The sequence below is a fragment of the Melitaea cinxia genome, chromosome 28 (assembly GCF_905220565.1).
Source record: "Melitaea cinxia chromosome 28, ilMelCinx1.1, whole genome shotgun sequence".
Classification (NCBI taxonomy): Eukaryota; Metazoa; Arthropoda; class Insecta; order Lepidoptera; family Nymphalidae; genus Melitaea; species Melitaea cinxia.
Window position 1 is genome coordinate 5,744,879 of NC_059421.1, and position 26,546 is coordinate 5,771,424.

The following is a 26,546-nucleotide window of genomic DNA, read 5'->3' on the forward strand; positions in this document are numbered from 1 at the left end:
AGGAAGACAGCATCGCTTAAAGCAGTATTATTTCGCTGTGATCTTCTGTAAGGTCAAGATACTTCCCCAGTCGGGCTGCTCCAGATTTTGAGCAGGATATACCTACTATGTCCTACCTCAGTGATATTTATAAGCTTAAATCATGCCCAGCTTCATTTAGAGTTATTTAGTAGTTTCGGTGTGATACGCAGGAAAAATAAAATGGAAATACAAAAATGAAAAAAAAACGGATTCGTCTTCTGTACGAATTATTAGAGAGTGCCCTTAAAAATAAATTTTCAAACTTATTTCAATAAAAATTACATTAATACATATTTTAACACAAAAACTTATAAAATATTATGCAGAGACTTGTAGTATAAATCATTTCCGCGTGGAATGGCGACAAATATGCTGGCAGTATTTCCGGATTGTATCGCTATTTTGCATATTATTAATTAGCATAGCAATTGCATAAACTTATTTTGTTATTTTTTTTTCTCAGAAAACTAATCTATTTGTCAAAATAAAAATTGTTAGACATTTGGACAAAAAAATAATAACTAGATTACTTTAGCCTACTTTTCTCTTCCGCTTAATACTTGTAGTATAGTGTTAATATTATTGAATACTATTTAGTCAATATTCATATAACCTAAAATTTTTGAATATCATATCAAAAATTGACCGCTCCAGCGGGATTCGAACCCGCGTCTTCGACATACCGTGTCGACGCTCTAGCCAATTAAGCTATGGAACGATATACCACTAGAGCGAAACTTTTGATATGATGATTTTTACTTTCGGTTTAAGCGAACCGTGGCGCCGTCTATAGTGAGTTCTTTACAGAGACTCGTAACTATTCAAAGTTTCATATTACAATGAAAATCTTTGACAGGAGACGACACCATGCTATTTTTAATATGTACGATTTTTATTTTTGTGTTACCCACAATTAGGAATTCTAAACATTTTTGAATATCATATCAAAAATTGACCGCTCCAGCGGGATTCGAACCCGCGTCTTCGACATACCGTGTCGACGCTCTAGCCAATTAAGCTATGGAACGATATACCACTAGAGCGAAACTTTTGATATGATGATTTTTACTTTCGGTTTAAGCGAACCGTGGCGCCGTCTATAGTGAGTTCTTTACAGAGACTCGTAACTATTCAAAGTTTCATATTACAATGAAAATCTTTGACAGGAGACGACACCATGCTATTTTTAATATGTACGATTTTTATTTTTGTGTTACCCACAATTAGGAATTCTAAACATTTTTGAATATCATATCAAAAATTGACCGCTCCAGCGGGATTCGAACCCGCGTCTTCGACATACCGTGTCGACGCTCTAGCCAATTAAGCTATGGAACGATATACCACTAGAGTGAAACTTTTGATATGATGATTTTTACTTTCGGTTTAAGCGAACCGTGGCGCCGTCTATAGTGAGTTCTTTACAGAGACTCGTAACTATTCAAAGTTTCATATTACAATGAAAATCTTTGACAGGAGACGACACCATGCTATTTTTAATATGTACGATTTTTATTTTTGTGTTACCCACAATTAGGAATTCTAAACATTTTTGAATATCATATCAAAAATTGACCGCTCCAGCGGGATTCGAACCCGCGTCTTCGACATACCGTGTCGACGCTCTAGCCAATTAAGCTATGGAACGATATACCACTAGAGCGAAACTTTTGATATGATGATTTTTACTTTCGGTTTAAGCGAACCGTGGCGTGGCGTGGAAAGTTTCGCTCTAGTGGTATATCGTTCCATAGCTTAATTGGCTAGAGCGTCGACACGGTATGTCGAAGACGCGGGTTCGAATCCCGCTGGAGCGGTCAATTTTTGATATGATATTCAAAAATGTTTAGAATTCCTAATTGTGGGTAACACAAAAATAAAAATCGTACATATTAAAAATAGCATGGTGTCGTCTCCTGTCAAAGATTTTCATTGTAATATGAAACTTTGAATAGTTACGAGTCTCTGTAAAGAACTCACTATAGACGGCGCCACGGTTCGCTTAAACCGAAAGTAAAAATCATCATATCAAAAGTTTCGCTCTAGTGGTATATCGTTCCATAGCTTAATTGGCTAGAGCGTCGACACGGTATGTCGAAGACGCGGGTTCGAATCCCGCTGGAGCGGTCAATTTTTGATATGATATTCAAAAATGTTTAGGATTCCTAATTGTGGGTAACACAAAAATAAAAATCGTACATATTAAAAATAGCATGGTGTCGTCTCCTGTCAAAGATTTTCATTGTAATATGAAACTTTGAATAGTTACGAGTCTCTGTAAAGAACTCACTATAGACGGCGCCACGGTTCGCTTAAACCGAAAGTAAAAATCATCATATCAAAAGTTTCGCTCTAGTGGTATATCGTTCCATAGCTTAATTGGCTAGAGCGTCGACACGGTATGTCGAAGACGCGGGTTCGAATCCCGCTGGAGCGGTCAATTTTTGATATGATATTCAAAAATGTTTAGAATTCCTAATTGTGGGTAACACAAAAATAAAAATCGTACATATTAACCTAAAATTGTGAAACCACAAATCACAATACCAATACACGTGGAATTTATGAACTGTAACATAAATAAACGCAGCGAAATTCAAGCGTTGTAAGCTACCACAAAATTTCCCTGATATAACATAGGCAAAATCATAACCAAAATAATTATTAACAAACACCAAATTAACCTAATAATCAAAACTCACAAACCGCAGTGTTGGCAATCAATTTAACAAATAAATACATTTGAATCAACCAAGTCAACAATCGTAACTAAAATCAGTTCAAAATATGAAATCCCCGTTATTGGGAAAACATTCATCAATTAACCGAATTGGCTTCTAATGAGGGTTGCCAATTTGGTTAATTACAAACATCTACCTCACGCGCCTACCTGTGCCACATGCGAGGGTTTACGTAGCGTTAGAAAAACTCATTTAAAACAAACTCAATAAATGTAAAAAGCTTATTTATTGTTTTATGAGCTACTAATGAAACTATCTGAAGTATAGCGTTATCAAAGAGACAAAAGCTTATCAATTTGCACGATAATATTTCTTGTTCTGTCTTGGTCTGTTCTTCTCTCTTCTTGGTCTGTGAATATAAAAGCTGTACTTTTCTTTTGAAGTAAAATACACTATAAGGATCTATTCTTCATCATGCTGATAAAGATTATAATTAAATTATGTGCATAATAATCTTAACCGATAAAACAGCTGTTTAGCATATCAGACTAATTACGCTTATCTTATTTTCAGAAAATTTAAGCACTCCTAACACTTTTGATTACGGTTTTGGTCATTTTATTGATAAAACTATCAACAACCGATGATGATTCATTTTATATAAATATGTAAACGGTTTAAAGCATTCTAGGCTTATGCAGTATTATATATAGTATAGTGTAAATTGTATTTCTTAAATGTATAAATGTCCAAAGGGAAATTATAAGGAAGACGATATAAAGAGGGTAGTTGAACATTGATCAATACGCAAATGGTTTATTACAATCATTTAGTTCTAAATTCAAATGAAAAAAAATGTAAGCATTTCACGTAACGGTGTTCAGAAATAATTTTCATCTTATGCACAGTGTTAAGGTAGTAATGCTAGGTTATGGCTATAAATTCAAAACTTCAGTAGAGTTCTCATATCTTGTCATGACGTTCCGTAGCTTGCACAATCACTACAGCTAACTTACGCGAGAGATACATTGTATTTTAATTACCCCAATATTCCTGTGTTTAGTTGAATATGAATACAAAGAAAAGCTAATAGATATTGCGATTTCTTCTACAAATATCAGGTTTTTTCTTTTGTTTTACCTGTACGTGTAGATTTTATTACACCAAAAATATATCAAAATATATTAAAATGTTACTGTTTTGCTGGAAATATATATATTTTACAAATAAACGAGTTTATCTTATCACATTTTCGAAATGTTTAAGTTGAATACTACATTTTCCAATAAAATAGATTGGGAAAGAAAGTTTGTGCGTCCAGTATAGGAATTTTTAAAGTAACTTTTCTGCCATCAACATATTGTATAAAATAGTTTATAGTAGAACAAACATCAACACATACGATAGTGATAATAAAACAAGTTGGAAGTCCTTCATCAGTTCTTCTTCATTTCCCTTCATACAAAAGTGGAAGTTCTTAATTGGTTTATTTTATTTGTTAATTATTTTTTTTATGTTATTTACCTCATACTAAAAATATTTAAGTTATGAAATCAAAAATTGTGTCCTAAACTTTATTATTAATAATTATTTTTTTAAAACTTGATAGAAGATTTAAAGCGCCTTATATAGTTCATGCTTACATCAAGGAATTAGAAATATTTGGGTCATTTTGGTTGATCTTTAGTATTGACAAATACAAATGAAATAAATAAGTAGACAAATTGATCTGAACGGACTACAGTTTAATGAAATCATACGTCGGAAGTACGTAAACGCGTACAATTCAAGCACAAACGTATCCGTATCACAATAATCAGCTGATTCGTCTGCATAAATATTTTGGTAACTTTTACATAAGTAAAAATATCACCTGGCAACCCTTAACGCTTAAAACTAATATTATTGCGCGCCAAACTAAAGCACCGTAGCGTAATGACCGCCCGGGAATAAGTCCGCTTTAATTACTGTAACATTATCATAATAATATACAATTTTAATTTACAAAGTGCGTTAACCCAGTTTGCGTTCACGTGGTGAAGGGAGATAATAGTTAGAAGTGTTACGGGTACATATATCCTTATATGCTTAAATGAAACATGAAACGTTCGTAAAACTTTATATGAATTGTGACAATAAGTAAAAAATCTATGATTATTTTTTTTAATATATGCATAGTAGAGGGAACAAACGGACAGTTGGCTCACCTGGTGGTGAGGTGACAGTGACATTCATAGACGCCCGCCACATAAGAATATTATTGGGCGCGTTGCCGACCTTTCCAATAAAATTATGCTCTTTTTTATTCTATTTTTTATCAAAAGGTTAATTTTAGCAGATACAAAATTGAGGAGTATTTTAAATTTGGAGCTGAGAGCTTTAAAGAAGGTAATACAGATTTTATGAGACTTCATTGCCTCAACTAATAAACTGCTTTTGATTTGAAGGTTGCCAATAAAAATATCTGGCAGTTAAAATTTAGTTTTGCAGTGCAAAAAATATATCATTAACATTCATCTGTTGAATATAATAATTAAAATAAGATAAGTTTATCAGAAAATGGTAAAGTAGTTTTATGTAATGCATGGTAAATAGTGTTACCTTAAATATTTTTTTTAATATACTATATATGTACTTACGAGTGTGACAACGAGGGTCCTCGTGGTATCGAAGACAGGGTGCCGCATAGACCTTACGCATGTTTGGGACCTTAACGGTACAAAAACACACAGTCTGTTAAAAATAATTTTTTTTTATTTTAATTTTACTCATAGTCACCACGCTGGGCAGGCGGGTTGGTGACCGCAGTACTGGCTTTGTCGCACCGAAGACGCTGCTACCCGTCTTCGGCCTGTGTATTTCAAAGCCAGCAGTTGGATGGTTATCCCGCCATCGGTCGGCTTCTTAAGTTCTAAGATGGTTGTGGAACCTTGTTATCCCTTAGTCGTCTCTTACGACACCCACGGGAAGAGAGGGGGTGGCTAAATTCTTTAGTGCCGTAGCCACACAGCACGTTTTTAATGATTGAATGATATTAATTATATTTATCACATTAACAAAGTAAATATTAAAACTTTATTTTAGTTACACTTTAGCTAAAAAATAAAGCCAAATAGTAAATAAAATAAAAGAATAATTATTTCAAATATTACGGCTTATTTAATACATTAATTAGGAATCTACATTAAGAAAACGACGTTAATTAATTAATATTGAGAAAGCTTTTGCAATAAAACTGATATTTATTATATTTAGTCTGATTTTTATACGATAAGAAAACAAGTTAGTAATAAAAACATTATTAACAGCGTTAGTTTTATTCTTAACACAAGGCTTTTCTTGCGACTTCTTTTGCTTCTTTTACTCGTGTTAACGAGTAACATTGAATGTGACTGTTCCCGCAAAAGTTGTAGTCAATTTAATTTAATTCATCATTACAGCCTATACAGTCCACTGCTGGACATAGGCCTCCACAAGTTTACGCCAAAAATAATGTGAACTCGTGTGTTTTGCCCATAGTCACCACGCTGGGCAGGCGGGTTAGTGACCGCAGGGCTGGCTTTGTCGCGCGGAAGACGCTGCTGCCCGTTTTCGGCCTGTGTATTTCAAAGCCAGCAGTTGGATGGTTATCCCGCCAGCGGTCGGCTTTTTAAGTTCCAAGGTGGTGGCGGAACTATGTTATCCCTTAGTCGCCTCTTACGACACCCACGGGAAGAGAGAGGGTGGCTATATTCTTTAGTACCGTAGCCACACAGTAATTTAATTAAGAATATTATTAATAGCTGTCTTGTAATGAAAATAAAAATATTATAATTGTGTTTATTGTTTAAAAATCGGTTCCATAGGAAGTATCAGATATAAGAAACAGATCCGTCTTTTGTTATATTAGTTGAGATGCTTAATAAAACTTTATGAACAAAAACTCCCCCCCCCCCCCCCCCCGTATAATAACAATAAAGCTTTATTTATTATTGACCCCAGTAGGATGTTGATAATTTCCGTGTCGCGCATCCGGAAACACACAAAGCAAACACGAAAGTCTTGTATGGACCAGACCAGTGACAGATGTATGGACATACATCATGTCACATCATCAGATATCAGTCAATTGCAGTGATCACTGTGCCAAAGTTTTATATCAGAGAATATTGTTAGAAGAAATGATACAAGACATATATGACGCCATCGAAGTTTGAAAGCCAAATTTATTTTTGATATCAAAAAAATTATGTCCAATTATTGTAAATTATCGAATCAGCAGCTTAGCACGTTTTATCTTAGTACTCGTATTATTCATATTAATAACGAGTATATTGCATCTTTTATTAACATAGATAACAAATTAATTACATACTCATTAAATATCAAAACAATGTCGGTATATCTGTAATTGTTAATTAATTGATTTATAGAAGTGTAATAATCAATTTTAAGAATTTAATTCGTGATATTGCTTTAAAAATTCCAATTTATTTTTGACACGCAATAAAAATTTTATTACATGTATAATAATAATGTTTAAGCAGCTTCAAGCTTTGAAGAATTCTTGTACGAGTGCCGTGACCGTATTTGGCGACTCCTACGCATGTTCTTCGATTTTGATGCAGGTGAGCAATAGCGTGGACATGTTAAAGTAATCTCATGTTAATTATATAATTTGGTAAGTTTTGTTAGGTATATAATTTTTAAAGAATCTATCTATGTTTTAATGCATTTTTTTATTAAGATGAAGTTTTTTTTTGTCTGACACGGAGAGTCAGAGTAATTTATTCGAAGCGAGGCAACTTCTTTACGTGGTTATTAATTGTTACGTCTAGGCATTTTTTTACTACAGTAGCTAAGACAGTATTGTTAGCATTATTTTGTCTGTATTAATTATTCTATTTACCTCGATAAGTAGGTATAGGACGATACACATCATAAGAGGTAACACAAAAAATACATACACATTCTCACAAAACAACAATCCAAGAAATATATTAGGATTCCTCCTCATTTTTTAGTCGGTTAATAACATTTTTTCTTTCAGTATTGTCTTTCTTTATTCAGGTTGCATATCATATCAATACTGAATGGATTTGAACGAAACTAGACACTATTTAACTTTAGTCCAATCCAGCTAGGATAAAAAAAATTATCCCGAAATCGAGAACAAATCCATTGGGAGAGCAAACGAAAATCAAAATATGGAGTTTCAAACGAAAATGCGTTTGCAAAAATATCATCAAAATTTTGTTGAAGTGAAACTTCTTTAGGCGTACGAGGGCAATTTTTTTACGGATGAAACGGCAACGTTTTGATGAAACTGCAACGTTTTCGTTGATGGCACTGGAATGGAAATCTAAAGCTTTAGATTTGTATAAATATAAACGAGACTTAAAAATTGGTTTACCAAAGAAATATCACTTCTAACATGTGTACTTTGTACGCGCGCACTTTTTTTATTCATTAGATTACCGAATAGTTTATATTACACTCTTACACATATAAACACACTCTTTTTTAATATTGTGTGCTATTGCAAGTGACAATGGCATAAATAAAACTGACATTGGTTAAATTATTTAGGCTATAATATCTCACTGCTAGGCACGGGCCTCTTTATCCATGTATGAGAAGGATCGGAGCTTAATCCACCACGCTGCTCCACTCCGGCTTGGCCACACGGCCACACTTACTACTGTGATAATATGTCATTGCTGGACCTCTTTCTCTGTATATGAGAAGGGTCGGAGCTTAATCCACCACGCTACTGCACTCCGGCTTGGCCACACGGCCACACTCACTACTGTGAGTAACGATCGTTAACAGGTGTATATGATAACAACCGAGAGCGATAGCTTAACGTGCTCTCCGAGGCACGACGGGGAGACTCTTAAAGTCATCAAAACTGAAAAATACTTGTACAAATACAAATATCCATCGCGAGGGGGAATCGAACCCACAAAACGCCGGTGTTTAAGAGCGTACATAGCACACGTACCACTACACACAAGAACATTTCGCCCATGACTATTAAAAACGTCGGATGTGAAAAACAGCAACTTTACAGGAGAGCGATTCAAAGTGTAAATTGCGTGTATCTTTTTACTCATTTTAAGCAGGGTCATAAAATTTTAGAGTAATGCTGTACAGGCTATTTATATTTTGGATAATATTATTACTAGCCGGTATTTAATGTGTAAATATGAGAAAAGTCACTTGTTACATTTTTAACGGGTTAAGACTAATACTGATTTGTCAGAAGTACCACAACCGACATTGTTGCTTGTACGAAATTGATGATTGCTTGTCGGAAGTTCCATTTACGTCATTGTTCATTGTTAGTATTTATAACAAATGTATGTCGTATGTAAATATTACTAAAAAACAAACACCAAAAATTTAAAAAAGTGAATATATTTATTTAGAAATAACAAAGAAAAATTTGTTGAATAAAGGAAATCGTCAAAATAAATACAAAATATTTCTTTTGACTTAAATAACTCAACCACCCTCTCACCCTAGCCCTCTTCCCGGGGATGTCGTAAGAGGCGACTAAGGGATAACACAGTTCCACTACTACCTTGGAACTAACAAAGCCGACCGATGGCGGGATAACCATCCAACTGCTGGCTTTGAAATACACAGGCCGAAGACGGGCAGCAGCGTCTTCGGTGCGACAAAGCCAGCCCTGCGGTCACCAACTCCCTGCCCAGCGTGGTGACTATGGGCAAAACACACGAGTTCACATATTTGGCGTGAACTTATGGATGCCTATGTCCAGCAGTGGACTGTGATCGGCTGAGATGATGAAATAACTCAACAAATACTTACAGCTTTTGTTTTTTTTTTTAAGTAATATTCAGATTAACTAAATCAAATCAATCTTCTTATTGACAATCAACAATTGGTGGCATAACTAAAATCCACTAAACAAAACACAAAATCTTCTATAATAATTATCTAGATTTAATAAGACACTTGGGTAGTAATCAAAGATTTGGTTAAATCTAAGACTTATATTAATATGTTTTAGATTAATCAATGAAAATCAGTCTTCTTCATCGAAGAAGATTCCTTCCGATACATTATAGAATTCTAATAAAAATTGTGATATCTTTTGGGGATTAGTCACTTAAATGCGTCCTAAAAATTATATTTATATTAAATTCTGTCAAAACTGTGTCATAACTGTTACATATTTCATATGTGTCCAGTGTAATTAATATAATTCAAAGCAAGGATTTAAAATCCAATATTTCTGGAGTTGTTATCACTTTAACTTCATTAGGTTCACCTTCAGCTTTGGCCCAGCGAACGAGACAGCACCATTCCTCTGGTATATAATATAGCATCTTGCGTTCACTACGCGCTCGATGATTGAATGCACACTATCCCCTTCATTTTGAGTATGACCCTTCTCCATGAAACAGTGAGTAATCGTGACTCCAAATTCTTTTACTGCAAGCAAGTATAGAGAAAAAACCTTCCTTCCGTTCCTGTTCTGACCCGGGCTATAGTCGGACCAAAATTTCTGCCTAGACTATATGCGTTTTCTTATATATATATTGATAAAGTCAACCTGAAACTTCATTTGCACAACGTTTTGCAATAGCTTCGTGGCACATAAAACATGTAGCTATTTTGTTAGACAAATTATAGAACGTAAAGTTTAAGGTAGACAATTTCATTTTGTAGTAAAACACGCTTATGTGGTGTTATCAAAACTTTTTCAAAATCAAAAGTAGCTGCTAATAATTCTTCATTCGACTTAGCTTCATCTTTATGTACTGATTACTTTTCATTTGTAGGTAATTCTTTACTGTCGTATATGTGTGACAAGTATCATAGAGATCTTTTTTTAGGCTTATGATAGCCAATATTAAAATTTGCGTTAAGTATATTCCTATTTATTTGCTTTGTCACTATATTTTTTTAGAATCAAATCATTCCGTGTATATGCTATACATTCGAGAAGCACTATCCACACCTTCTAAATATATAGTTTCTTTGAATTTTTGCTGACACAATATGATACAATCAATGAAAACGATTTGACATCATCACACACACTTCTCGTCATCTCTTTATCTATAATTCAGTTCTTGTGCTAATATTTGCCACGTTGATCTACTAAAACTGAAATTCGTTCCTCAAATTTTTTCCATTATGTAGTGAGATGATGCGCTTACCTGCAGATATTGTAGTTAAGAACATTACATACTATAACTTTTTATGGTCTGGATGGAAATAATAAAATTTTATGACCATACTTAGTAGTTATTGAGGTAAGGCAGGGCAAGAAATATCCTGCTCAAAATATGGAGCAGCCCGACTGGGGAAGTTCCTCGACCTTACAGGAGATCAAAGCTAAATAACGCTGCTTTCAAGCAGTTTTGTGTTCCTGTTAGTGAGTAGGTTGCAGACGTCTTTAAGCTACGGTAATTGCTTACCACCAAGTGAGCCTTACGCTTGTTGGGTGATCTAGTTATATATAAAAAAAATTGAGTTCACTCATCTTGAAAAGTTCTCGGTATTAGAAACTCAATAGGAAATAATAAAAAAAAACAGTTAAAATTAACTATTTTATATGTTTGGGTGTTATATTTGGTACTAAAGACATTTTAAGTCATCTGCATAACCTCAAAGAACTTTAAATGTAATATATCCGACATTTAATTAATTAAAAAAAACGTTGAAAACGTCGGATATGGTACTACCGTCATTGAATCCATTTGATAAACCGATAAACAACGTCAGATGTGGTACTAATGACATTTAACTCATATTGAAAACCGATTAACAACGTCGGATATGGTCCTAACGACATTTAACTCCTTTCAAAAACCGGTTAACAAAGTTGGATGAGGTACATCCTACAATTTTAAATTACTTACTGTAAATGTCTCGTGTAATTTCTATTATCTATTATTAAATTTGCAAAAGTATTAAACTATGAACTTTATTGTTAGAAATCGTAAAAGTAATATAATAAGTAAAAATTAATACCTGTTTCTCACTAGGTTTTGCTTTGCTCAAAATGTTTTCATCGGCATTTTTACTTCTATTACTATGTTTTTGTTTACCACGTCCAGTAGCTAGTTTGATTAAACGTGCTTATCTACTAGACATTGTGAACGGTGTTATAAAGTAAAGGATTAACAATAAAATGTCCTAAAAAAACAAGTGTCATAGCAACATCAGTTAGTCCCGCTAACATAGTCTGAAGTGGGAGATCGTGCGCACTCACCCGCTCCTGCGCACCGCTAACAACGTTGGTAGTTATCATCTGACATTGTTAGCGAGCTAGCCAGGTAATATCCGACATTTTTAAATTAAGTAATTCAAAAACTATGCATAAAATAAAAAATTTCTCTTCAGCTGATGATAGACTTGGTCATTTGGGAACGTTTTATGAAATAAACAAAAAAATGCAATTTTGCAGTTCCGACTATGTTAATAGTCACTAGCGATTTGTTATATGGCTTAAATTAAATAGAAAAATAATAATAAAGAAGGTATGAAAATAAGTATTATACTTACACGTTCACTATGAACAATTTTGATTATGCGTCACTTACCGCGATTATTAGAGTTTAATTCTTAAAAATCGATTTTTTTATAAGGTATAAAAAAATGGAGCATTGGATTAAAATCTACTGAGCGGATAAACTCGTTACGTGTTTGTAACGCCATCTATCGAAACTCTATTGCGTTCCGATGGATGGCGTTAATTGATTCGTTTATTTACCATTTTATATGGTATTAATCTTTATCTTAGAATAGTAAACCTTTTTTGTCCCTATTTAGACAGTCGATCTGAAGGAGTAAACTCATTTTTTATTTTTTAAACTTCAGCATTTTTTCAGGCGCTATGATAGCGGGTGACTGCGGAGTTGGTAAAAACCTAAGTAGCTCCTTTAGTGAGTTTCTAAATAATAGTCGCGCTAAGTCCTTTAAATTTAAAAAAAACGATTTGAATAGTTAGTACCTAGTACGACATGGTGTGACACATCCACCTTATACCTGTTAATTCGGGTAGCACCGGCGCCGCAGAGTCGCGCGACCAGTTCGCAAGATTACCGCTAACTTGTAAGTATAATTTAAACACTGCGTTGTGTGTAAAGTTTGCATACGTTACAAATTCTTAGCCAATCGACTGAAGTGCTTTTACTTGTTGCGAATTTTTTTTTGTGATCAGATCTCGATAAAATTTAAATGTCACCACATGATAAACATATATTATATATTTATAAATACGGTCGAATTGAGTAACCTCCTCCTTTTTTGAAATCGGTTAATAAATAAATAGGACTGCTTTGAAAGGCTGTACGTAGGTGTAATATGGTAATTAGTCTCTGACCAAAATAAGTTTTTTGACTTAAACCGAAATTCCCAAATTACGTCCTTGTTCTCAGTTGCGGCCGATACCGAAAGCGAAACACACACGGACAGTATAACAGTGTGTACAACATTCGTTTTGATATAACAGAGTTACTGTTTACATTATTCTTAAAGTAAAGCCAAACGATGCACGACATTCCACAACAATATTCCCATTTTTGGTAGAAACTACAACTAGAATATTTGGCCGAAACTTGTCGAAACCGAAATTTCGGCTCCGATCCTCAAAATTGATTATCACACTTCTATAAATTAATTAATTGAAAAGAACAAATATTTCGTTGTTTTGATATTTTAATGTGTATTTAATTAATTTGTTGTCATAGTGTTATTAAAATTAGTAATACGAACGTACTAAAATATAATTGTGTTTGCTCGCAAACGAAAAAAAAAACCGACTTCAATTACATCGACGAGTAATCGACAACGTAGAACGACGAAAAAATAGTCAAGTAACTACGCGTTATCAAAGATTACTCAAAAAGTAGTTATCAGATCTCAATAAAATTTATATGTGACCACATGACAAACATCAGCTTTCGATTAAATTAAAAATTATTAAAATCAGTACACCCAGTAAAAAGTTATTGTGGATTTTCAAGAGTTTCCCTCGATTTCTCTGGGATCCCATCATCAGATCCTGGTTTTCTTATCATGGTACTAAACTAGGGATATCTTCTTTCCAACAAAAAAAAAATTATCAAAATCAGTACATCCAGTAGAAAGTTATGCGGTATAATACAACGTAGGTCGACGAAAAAAGCGTTAAGTAAAAACGCATTATGAGATATAACTCGAAAAGTAGTTGTTAGATCTCAAATAAATTTAAATGGGACCAATTGACACACACCACCTTTCGATTAAAAAAATTTTTGTCGTAATCGGTCCACACGGTCAAAAGTTCTGATGTAACAACATAAAAAAAATACAGTCGAATTTAGAACCTCCTCCTTTTTTGGAAGGCGGTTAAAAAGGTGCTGACTGATATATTCCTATGTATAGACTTAATTAAGGAGTTCTTTGGCATTTTTTATTCGTTTAAGTGCCTTATATATACTTTGATATGTCACAAATGCCTATGTTAAAAAAAAGTGTGCGCGTACAAAGGACACAACATGTCAGAAATGAAACTTCTTTGGCAAACGTCTCGTTTATATTTATATAAATCTAAAGCTATAGATTTTCGTTACAGCGCCATCTAGGCAGTTTGCAATGCAATAGTATCGATATTAATGTAACAACCTTAGTAGTTTCTATAGTACGCGCTAGGTGGCTCTACCTACCAAAAACAACATTAAGCGTTGTTCGATAAAACGTAGTCGTTTCATCCGTAAAAAAATTACCCTCACGCGCCTAAAGAAGGTTCCCTTTAAAAACTAGAATTTTTGGCCGAAAGTGGCAGAAACCAAAACTGAAACAGAAATTTCGGTCGGTCCTTAATGTTAATAATTTATATTTTTTGTACTATTGACAAATTATATCTAAGAATTTTTTATTTGTAACGACGTGGGTATTTTTCTTGTCATGTTTTATTTATGCTTTTTTTCCCTTCACATTTTTTACTAGAAAAAGAAATTACTAATATTCTTTATTCATTTATGAATACAAAAAAAAATAGTTATGAGTATATACAACAGAGATGAAACACTGACATTTACCTTTATGCTATTAATTGATCCATACTTTTTTTAATTCAAAATAGTTGCAAATTTAGAACTGTTACAAATTCGCCAAGCTGTCAACATAATTTGAAGCGATAGTAGCGTAGTAGTAGTAGTAATTTTATATAAACTTACTTTTTTAAAAAGAACTTATTGTGAACTAAAAAAAAAACAATATATTAATATGAATCATGATCGTGTGATAGTAATGTCACATATATAACATACAAATGTTAAAATAAAGCTCTTATATTTCAGGTTTTATTAGATTCTAGTAACATTTGAGTATCCCTTTTGCAGTTATTTCTTTCATAAATGTACTCTCTCAAATGAACTAACATCATTGTTAGCTGATTTAGAACTGACGAAAGATTTGTAAGAACTGACGAAAAAATAAATAATAATAATAAATAATTAAACACACACTCAACGGCCCCCAGGAGGATTTGCTCCTATGTTGGGGCTCCGGAAACACACACAAGACACAAGCACACACGCCCAGACCCAGACAAACATCTATATGGCCAATACAAATGTCTATCGTGAGCGGGGATCGAGCCCGCGACCGCCAGCGCAACAACCAGTGCTGTAACCGCTACGCTAGCGCATCGTCAAAAATTTCAACGGTTATGTAATAATTCCAATAAAAAAGTATTTGTGATCGAAAATGTTCATTTCCGCCATTTCATAGTTTCACTCAAGTTAAAAACAAACTTTCTTCATTTCGTCGGACTTTAGACGTTGTCGAATAGTTCGTAAAAGGAGTTCTTACTTCAACAAGTTAAAAAAACCAGTCGAGTGATCGGAAGGCATTTACAATTGCAAATTATACTAGTTTACAGTTCAAGCTCTCGAATTCTTTTATTAAAAACTTCTATTTGATTTTAGGTTTTTAATTGTTTTAATTTTAAATATTGCAAATTGGAACTGTGAAAAACAAATGTATATAATGCCGCATTTATATTTAGAACTAGCTGACCCGACAGACGTTGTTCTGTCTTGACCGTCTAACGCGTAAAGTTGAAGTAATTATTGTATCTTTTTTTCTCAATTTTTTGGGCAATTTTCTAAATTATAATTTAGGTTTTTTATATGCCCAACGTTTCGGATACTTTACAGCAACTAAGGTCACGGGAGGACAATTTTCTTATTTATTTTAGTTTTATTTATTAAACTTTATTGCACTCACAAAAAAGAAGATACATTTTAGAAAGATTAGATACAAAAACAAATAATGTATGCAAAGGCGGCCTTATCGCTTATAGCGATCTCTTCCAGGCAACCTTTAATAAAAGTAAATTTAGCCAAATTTATTTAGCCATTCATTTTTTGCTACATTAAAGCTAGTTTTTTTTTTTTCAGCTACTAGGGTCGCATACAAGCGTACGCTACGCCTGATGGTAAGCGGATATTGTACCTTATGGACGCCTGCAACACCAAGAACATTATATTATATTGATATTTGAAATCTTAATCCAGATATTTCCTTTTGTTCCCAATCTCAGTTAAAAAGTTTAAAGTTACTCTATCTGATCCCTATACCCTTACAATTCACACGTATTTTTATAAGACTCTTGTTATCCATAGCCTGTCTGTGCTATGTATAAAATTTATTATGTACTGTTAGTTTACATAAAAAATATATAAAAATTTATTGGAATGAAATAAAAGTTAATATTATTTTTCTCTTATTTCTTTACTTTTTTAGCAATTTTATTCATTACTTAGCACGACTGGGGTAGTACCTCGACCTTACAGAAGATCACAGCAAAATAATACTGTTTTCAAGCAGTATTGTGTTCCTGTTGGTGAGTAAGGTGACCAGAGCTCCTGGGGGATTGGGGATTGGGTCGGCAACGCGCTTGCGATGCTTCTGGTATTGCAGGCGTCTATAAGCTACGGTAATCGCTTACCATCAGGTGAGCCGTACGCTTGTTTGCCAACCTAGTGATATAAAAAAAAAAAAAAAAAACGACGAAGATCTGTGAAAAATACTCTAACACAAATGACCTTAAAGTATGAGTTTACAATATCGCAGATTAGAAAAAAACCTCTTTGTATGATTTCTACAATATTTAGAGTATATCTGTCCTTATAGATGTACCGAGGTATTCATAATTTTTACACTGGCAAAAATTTTTATGCTGCCGTAAGTCATAACGTAATGTTTTATAGCTAATAAGTCTAAAACAACATTTTTAAAGTAAAACTTCTTTACGCACGCTTGACTTGCTGAGTAAGCTGGTGAATGCGTGACGAGAGCGTTACGAAAAGTGTGATCGGGCGAAGCAAACAGCAGTTGAGAGGGAGATATAAATTAGATGGAGCTAAAGAAGTCTGATTTTAGTCGTATGATCTAAAGTACACTCGTTTTTTTTTTACATTTTTGTTTAGAATGCAAAAAAGGTATTTTTACAAAATAAATATCAGCTTAGTAAACAATAAATCACTGCAATCTTTTAGAACTGAAGAAAAAATTTCGGATTTTAACAATTTAATACTTAAAGAAGAATTATAAGAAAACATACGTAAAGCAAATAGCAACATTGTAATAATAAAATAACAATATATGGGTATATTATTGAAAATCAGTTAAATCCACTAAACCTTAAATTTATAAATTTTTCAATATATCTAATAAATTTTTCCGTAAGCGACTGAATTTACGACACGAGTAGTATACTTTATATGAACGTATAACATTTTTATAGACTTCGAAGTCCTATAAATTTTTCTATTAAAGTGCAAATTGAATTCAAGCTAAAAATCATTTTAAAATGATCCAGACTTATTATTTTATTTATTTTGATATGGTAACTCATTTTTAATTTCTACGAAGTACAAAGAATTTTTGGGTATGCGTAAGGGGTTAGGTTAGGTTAGGTGTTTGTTTTTTATTATGTTATACTTACTCTTGACTCCAGTCTAGCTCTAGAGCACAGCTGTTGAGCAAGCCTGTTCACTCACGCTTTAAACATGTTCGGGTTGTATGAACTCGGAAATACAGACGGCGGCAGGGAATTCCATTCCTTGGCTGTACTCATTAAAAAAGATGATTCGAAGCACTTTGTACATATGAAGGGTATATCAATCAGGTAGGGATGAAAGCCTGCGATACGTCTGAAAGTCCGATGGAAGAAAGAAGTATGAGCTCGTGCAGCTCCAGGGCACACTCCCTAAAGTACAATCTGTAAAAGACCGTTAGACTGGCATCTTTTCTTCGGTGAGCCAGAGGACCAATGAGCCGCTGAATTTTATACGGGTGTGAATTCAATAAATCTTGTTTCAATTCGTAAAATCTAAATTATTTGAAAATAAGCATACCCTATACTGCATCATAAACATACCTATACACTGTACGACTTAATTATAACGTTACTAATAACCCACTCTACTAAAAAAGTATTCGTGTTGATTTGCGCTCATAAAATTACTGCTAGTGTTCAATGTCTGTCAATTAGACGAGAAATATATTTTTTCAGCTACTACTTCTAATGATATCTATAATTAATACCGTTTTTTATTTGAAATAACCAAAGCACATATAAACTCAATACCATATACTGTGTAATTTGTCTCTAACTATGAGTAAATAATAATTAATTTTATGAGAAACCATTAAAGAGATTTCCAATTACAAATGTGTAATCATAAAACAATCTATGGTAATACAATACAATATATGTATTTTATTTGTTGGTTTATATACTTATGTATTTTATGCGTGTCATCATGTCAGTATTTATTAGATAATTGTAAAAAAAATCAGGGAAATGGAAAGCTGTATACACGCACTAACTCACACGAGTAGCAAAATAACAAAAAACTATCTGTATAAGATACGTCCATATATATTATAACCTAGATCCAGAGCCCGAGTTCTGGTCCTCGTGGGCTTTTGGGCTGTCACAAGTTTCTTAAACACTTCTTTCTTCGTGACATTTAAAAAATCGTCTGTGCTTATATATATGATCATTAAATTGAAAGAAAAAAAGACGATTAGAAAGTGCTTTTGAAGCCTATTTGAATAAAGTTATATTTGATTTTTAACCGACTTCAAAAAAGGAGGAGATTACTCAATTCGACGGAATATATATTTTAATGTATGTTCGGGGATAACTTCGTCGCTTATGAACCGATTTTGATCATTCTTTTTTTGTTGGAAAGGAGAGATCCCAAGGGTAGTATCATAATAAGGAAACTAGGATGGTGAAATCCCAGAGACATCGAGAGAAACCCTCGAAAATCGTAGTAACGATTAGTGCGCTTGTTAATTTTTTTCATGAACTTGTCTATGTAATTGAAGTCAGTTTTTTTTTTCGTTTGCGAGCAAACACAATTATGATACATAATTTCATCCAAATCATACCTATAGCATAGAAGAAGTGTGTAAAATTATAGTAGTTAAAATCGAGCTAACTTGAATTAATCACAAAACAAAATTCCAGTGATTCATTAAACGATAACATTTCTTGTTATTCATATTTTGTTTATATTTACTATCGCCGGTCGAATGTAAATAATATTGACAATTCAAACAAATAGTTTACAACTAAGCAACAAAAGCTTAATCCAAATTAAACCTTACTACCATATAAATAAAATGTTCGCAAATACTGCTGCAAATCGTTGTTCATTGTACAGAGTTCGGAGTATTTAAATGATATGTTCATTACGATGTCAGTCATTAGGGAGTTTTATTGGAGTGATAAAGTGGGCAGTAGTAACATTTAATTAATTTAATATATAAAATACACTAATTGGTTGGTAGAAAAGTTTTTGCTTAAGTGTTTTTAAGTTTGGAAGGTTGGTAATTCCTATTTTCTTGAGAGAATAATACTTGGAGTGGTTAATTCTTTTTAAGTAGGTTTATAAAAGTTTGATATAACATTTTTGTTATTTTATGTTAATGCCTACCATAATAAAGTTTTTTTAAAATTTTAATGCTAAAAGTATTAAATCTGTCAGACTTTTAAAGATTGCTTTTGATATTTTTAAACATTATGGATTTTAAATTATATTCACATTAGTAAAACGCAATTGTGGTTAATTTTATCATTACATAGTATAAAGCAAAATCGCTTCACGCTGTCTGTATGCTTAGATCTTTAAAACTACGCAACGGATTTTGATGCGGTTTTCTTTAGTAAATAGAATGATTCCAGAGGAAAGTTTATATGTATAATACATACATAATATATTAGATACCAACGGTCACCAACCCGCCTACCTAGCGTGGTGACTATGGGCAAAACACATGAGTTCACGCCAATTTCAGCTCGAACTTGTGGAGGCCTATGTCCAGTAGTAGACTACGATAGGCTGATGTGATGAATATAGTAGAGGAACACTGATAGTGTCTGCAACCACGCGAAGCCGGGGTGGGTCGCTAATAATTTAATAAAAACCCATTGACGAAATAGGTAGATTATCCAGAAATATATTTTTAGAAAAAAATAAATAAAGTTTGTTAAAATTAACAATGAATTCTTAATTTCAGATGAGGAATATGATCATAATATTGCTGGCTTTAACCGCAAAAGTTCTGTCAACACCTGTCATGACTCGACAGGATTTATTCAGACAGGCACATAGAGAACAATTTTGTACCAATCTAATAAACTTCAATAACTTCTATTACTCGGTGGACGAACCGAAAAATATAACAGGGATACCAGCAGACATGAGCGTACATTGGAAAACGGGAAAAGTATTCTATACGCTAATAAGCGACGAAATGAAAATGAGCCTACAAGTCCTACATCCCAGTGGTGAAGCCGAAACAATAAAAGTTGCTGGTTTAGGTCAATCAACCGCAGTTGATAACCTCAACGATATTGTATACCTAGCGACTGATAACGGTATTTACAAATACAAAGATGACGGTTCCATCGAATTATATACAGCATTGGGTGAAGATGTGATGTATATAACAGTATCGAGTGATGGTGCAACCATGTACATAGCGACTTGGCCGCAAAATCGCGTCCACAAAATAACTAACGATGGTCAGAAACAGGAAACGTTTCCAGCCATACCCAACGGTCATGGTTTGACGATTGATCCAAGAAATAACATATTTTTCGCCGCAACAAAAACATCTTATATTTTGAAAAATGGTCACAATGTTCCCATTAAAATAAAGGGATTACCGAGTGAAAGGATGTCTGGTGTTTTTGTGAGTCGATCTGATGAAATATTTGCAATGGACGAGAATAGTAACTTATACAGTATTGATGCTGAAAACGCTAGCGCTAAGCATTTAGGTAATTTCAACGTTTCTGGTGTCAACACCTTCGCATTGGATTCGGCTGATAATGTTCTCATTGGTGTGAAAAATGCTATCATGAAGTTCGTGGCGTATGAAAAAAATCCTTGCAGTGATTATCCAAAGTAATAACATTATAAATTTAAGTGACTAATATATTTTTTGTGTGTTAATATTGTTGTTAAATGAGTAGTTGTTAACTTAATTATTGTAGTTTTTGTGATAACATATATATTACTTTACATGCTACTTCCTTTTTATTATTATTTTAATATATCTGTTACTTTATTTTCTGTTAAATTTAGTGCTTTTTTAGATGTGCTAATGATACGTTTTACCGCTACAATTATAAAAAAAAAGTTTATTTTCTGAGGTTAGATTTTTGAAACGCATCGCGTTACTCATATATTCTTGACATATCGTTAAGTCTATAAAATGTAATGCCATTTTTTATTTATATTTTTGCACAAAAGTCCCGTAACTACAAACTTTTTTATTAATTTGTTGACACGCCATGGTAATTTCAATAATAAAATAAGAAGTTTGTATACTTTTTTAGTTAAACTAAGCTTTGTGACTTTAGATTTTACGATGTGACCATTACCGTTTCTAAATATTCTTACATTACTGACATAAAAATCTAAAACATAACTTTTATATATAAGAAACTTCAAAATTAAGCCTTTGTCGATTATTAATAGAGTTATCTGTTGTATGACGGTATGACGGTATTCATCAAATTAACGTTTGTAATTTTTCTAATTTTAAAATTTGCTTCAAAAAGTAAGAGAAGTTCTCAATTATTATTATTTTTTTTTTTTTGTATTTTTTCACGGTTTTTGACATCAAGGTAGAAAAGGCGCTTGTGATGCTCTTGGTGTTGCAGGCGCCCATAGGCTATGGTAAACCGCTTACCATCAGGTAAGCCGTACACTCGTCACCCTAGTGTCTTAAAAATCTTTTTTTCGTTTGGGTAAAATCTCCATTAAGTTTCTCAATAAAATTGGAAAAAAAACTTCGTCTAACGTAAAAACCGAGGATGAAATTTATATGAGCTCGAATTTTACTTATGTAGTAGTAATTTTTAATTAGTTATTATTTTGATATTATTGCTATAGGTATAGGTTTAATCATAATAATGTCACGTTATTCGTAAGATTATAGATCTAAGCTAATCTTATGTTATCCGATAACCAATAAGCTAGCTTGTTATCACCATTAACACCCCATAATAGCAGCATAAGTCCTTAGTTTGATTATGTAACACTATACATGCTCGTAGTCCTCGTGTTTGTCTGCGTTTTAATGTTTTTAACTTTGATGTTACATATAATTGTTATTGTTGCTTCACGAAATGTTATACAGCCTGTCACTGAACGAACAGGATATGTGACACGAAATATTGAATCAGATGAACAAATCTTGAGATCAACATTTAAAAACAAATATTTGTGTCAGCTCTGACGCACGACTTTCTTATCCCTTATCTCTCTTCTTACTTAGATCTTACTCCTTCAGATCGACTATCTAAATAGGAACAAAAAAGGCTTTTACTAGCCTAAGAAAAAGATTAGTACCATATCAAATGGTAAATAATCGCATCAAATAACACCATCTATCGATCGAGATGGATCACATTTTTTATACCGGTGGCCTTATATGAAAATCGATTCTTAAGGAGTCAACTTTAAAAAACACGTATCTTTCTCTATGTGCTAAGATGTGATACTAAAGCATGTTTGTGTATTAATTATCAAAGAGTTTTGATAATAGTTTTTGATCTTTCACGATTCCTTACTTTTGATTCCATGATACTTACCGCGATTATCATTTTGAAACTTCTGATATCAGACACATTGCAGGCCCCATGGCTACTAGACGCAACTTTAAAATATGTATTTTATATTACTAATTTTTAATGTAGATATTACAGAATTAGTTTATAGCTTTAGTAGCTTTAGTATTAATATTATTAACCGTTTTGTTCGTCATGTTACTTTATCACTCTAGCGCTACTTACTACTGTGTCTCGTGGTAACATCGTTTCTCACCACCATGGGTAGACTGGTAGAGATCTCTTTAGAGATAAGTTCACCATATAATTAATACAAATATATTTTTAAAGTGCGATACAGAATATATATGTAAATTAGGCCATAATTATGACCATATTTCGAACCTAATTATTTAATTTACCCGACGTTAACCAATCCCGTAAAAGGCTTTGTGATTATTTATTGATACAATATTACGAATGTCTAACGACATAGAGATAGATAGCAAAGAGATCTCGAGTCAGACGCCTGCATAATATTTCCAGAAGTTTTTTGATTTTTTTGTTTTTTTTTTTGTTTTTTTTTTCCTTGATTAGACGTTTACAGAACATTAATTTCAGTTAATTATTGAGGTCTGTCTCAAAACTTTCGAATAAATATTATATGTATAAAAAAATTTGTTTTACCAGTGTTTGTTCCAAAGTTCACAATACACTACATAATTTATTATTCGCCTTTAACCGCAGGATCTTAAAAAAGGAATTTGCTATTTCATCTCATTTATAAATTACAGCTTTTAGATTCACAATTTCGAGAAATATCCCACAAATAAATTGGAATTCAACGGTGAAAAAGAAAAAACGAGTGTACTTTAGACCACACACTGTGGTAAAACCATTGCACATTAGGCCTGCACTGTGTCTTAGATATACGAAACGTAACTGGCTAGGAAGGAGAGAGAGAAATGAAATGTGTGCCAGCACCTCACTTTCTTGATTCGTTCGCTACACCCGATCACACTTTTCGTAACAATATCGTCACGCATTCACCATCTTACTCCCCAAGTCAAGCGTACGTAAAAAAAGGTTTACTTCAAAAATAAATCATAAAACTTTATTTGTAGGATCATACATTTGATAATTTTAACAGAAAGCGGTGAAACAGGCCCCCAATATGTTAACCTAACCCCTTCTAGCTGTATTATGTTTAATTGTTACACATACGCGATAAAAATTAATGTCACCGTGTTATTGTGTAAGTTATACATAGGTATATTTAAACAAAAAAAAGTTAATAATCTATTTATTATAAATCGAAAAATAGTACCTAAAACTTCCCTCAACAAGATGACCGAGTATTGTAGTTAGATTACCTACAATACCTACTACTAGGAACAGTTGACAATAGCCAACCGCTCTGGGCCCCTTCCTGTCGTATTAGTCTCGTTTTGATAATATTGATATGAGCTGTACCCTACTATTTGACATTTATAACGTCTTAAATTTTCTAAGGTTGCAAAATCAGACTGCGCTTCCTTTATGACAAAAAACAATAATGATATTATTGTAAGGAACGTTAATTTTTTTTTATTTCATTATTATTTATTAAACCTACATAACAAAAAAAAATAGCAAAAATAATACTTATTTACTTACATTATATGTTTATATTTACTTAATTATAATTTATAATTAAGACATGTAAAAATATAATAAAAATTATATAAAATAGGTATCTACAACAACGGGTTTCAAATACTATATACCTACCTAGTTACCTCAAATGTAAAATTAGATCATCGAGCGGGATGTCTGGCGCGAACTTGAGGAGGCATATGTCCAGTAGTGGATTGCAATAGGCTGAACTGACTTAAATTAATATTAAAAATTGTATTTGATTTCATTTTACAGGCGTAACAAAATCGGAAAACGTGACAGCCGACGGCGCAAACACAAGCGTACTACTACAACATCAACTACTGAAGAAAATGAAGAATATGAGGAATAAGTAGTTTTAACTTACATTTAAAATTATTGTAGATCTAGCCTGTATTTAAAATTGATACCAAATATTTATTTTCTTTTTTGCGCCACCTAGTAGTATTATTATGAACGACGATTAAAAAGTAGCTTGTTCTAATGTTACACTGCCATCTCGTGTTGATAGTTTGAACATCGTAATGTTTCTGTTGAGAAAATTGAGTCTTACAGATAGCAACAACAGACTTTGATTTCATTTTATTATAAATAAAATGTTTGAAAAATAATTGAAAGTTTTTGTACTTCTTATTTAATATAAGAATAAGTATAATGAATATTTTTAAAAATTGCAGTAAGAAGGTAATAAACATTTTTGTAAAAATTACATTTAGGGATGAAATAAAAAAAACCTAAACATGAAGAACTTTAGTAACAAACATGTTGACCCATGATACATAAATTTAGAAATTGTTAAGGTGGTGTGATGGCAATGCTATTTTAGAATAATCTAGGCAACACTCAGCTACGTTGTACAAGTACTTACAAGCCCCAAGCTCGGAGTCCGGCGATTCATACAACTTGTCATTCACTAAAATTGTCAAACAAAGTTGTCATATGCGTTAGAGATGTGTCAGTGAGCGATCGTTTGCCGCTTGGTGTATAATATTTGTATCGTAAATGTGGTGCGTTTGTGCAATAATGAAAAAACACGTTGTAGATTACTTAATTGTAAAGTGATGAGAGTGTTTTAATTTTAGTGTCTTGTTAAAAGAGTTATTTTCTTTTGTATGTCATCAGACTCTTCAATATGGCGGCTCCCCGTCACAAATCACAACAGAAAAATATTTCTTCGATATTTTCGAAGTTACATGGTGCTTTCTCGGATGCCGTATGTCCCACTAAACTGGCGACTGACAAACGGACTCTAGATAAGACTTGGAAATTAATGGACAAAGTTGTAAAATTGTGTCAGCACCATAAAATGAACTTGAAAAATAGTCCGCCGTTTATTCTCGATATTCTGCCCGATACATATCAGAGATTGCGTATTATTTACTCGAAATACGAGGATAATATGCAAGAGTTGAATAGTAACGAACATTTTAATATATTTATTATAAATCTAATTAGAAAGTGTAAGCAGGCCATAAAACTGTTTAAGGATGGAAAGGAAAAGATGTTTGATGAGAATTCGCATTATAGACGTAATTTGACGAAGCTCAGCTTAGTGTTCAGTCATATGTTGAGCGAATTAAAAGCGATGTTTCCGAATGGAACTTTCGCGGGTGACCAGTTTCGCATCACGAAGAGTGACGCCGCTGAGTTCTGGAGAACTAACTTCGGAAACAGGTAAGGTTATAATAACAATGTATTTTCATTGACCTCATCAACTTCGAAAGAAGAACTTTTTACCTTTATTATAACTTATATTAAATTTATTTTGTGACTTTTTCATCAAACTAAGTAGAATCTGACATAGTCTAAACCAAAAATTATTTTATGCTTCTAAATCACTTTTAAATCGTCATGTTATAAATTTAAATTATATTAGTTAATTAATTAATTATAGCTAAATTCAAAGATGTAGATTATGCAGAAAAGAATCAGCAAGAAACTACACAGTTATTATTTTAATCAATTTAAAAATTAGTTTATATAAGGTCTCTATTTTATAACAGACATCAGTATAATTATGTATAGAATCATTTTTACTTATTTTGATTCTATAAAATTATTAAATAAAATACGCATCTAGTATAAAGGACATCTATTCA

At 32.7% G+C, this 26,546-nt stretch overlaps 2 protein-coding genes across 2 annotated transcripts in view; both read left to right on the forward strand.

Moving 5' to 3' along the window:
* The first annotated feature begins 19,426 nt into the window (after positions 1-19,426).
* Positions 19,427-25,058, forward strand: LOC123667563. Its single transcript, XM_045601444.1, has 3 exons — positions 19,427-19,555; positions 20,250-21,142; positions 24,703-25,058. Exons 2-3 carry the CDS (start codon positions 20,250-20,252, stop codon positions 24,797-24,799), a joined length of 990 nt encoding a protein of 329 aa, XP_045457400.1. The 5' UTR covers positions 19,427-19,555; the 3' UTR covers positions 24,800-25,058.
* A 263-nt stretch (positions 25,059-25,321) lies between these two features.
* Positions 25,322-26,546, forward strand: part of LOC123667503 (E3 ubiquitin-protein ligase CBL-B-B) — a 92,846-nt gene continuing 91,621 nt past the window's right edge. The window contains exon 1 of the mRNA XM_045601393.1: positions 25,322-26,121. Coding sequence (XP_045457349.1) covers positions 25,580-26,121 — 542 coding nt within the window. The 5' untranslated portion in view covers positions 25,322-25,579. The remainder of the gene's footprint in view (positions 26,122-26,546) is intronic.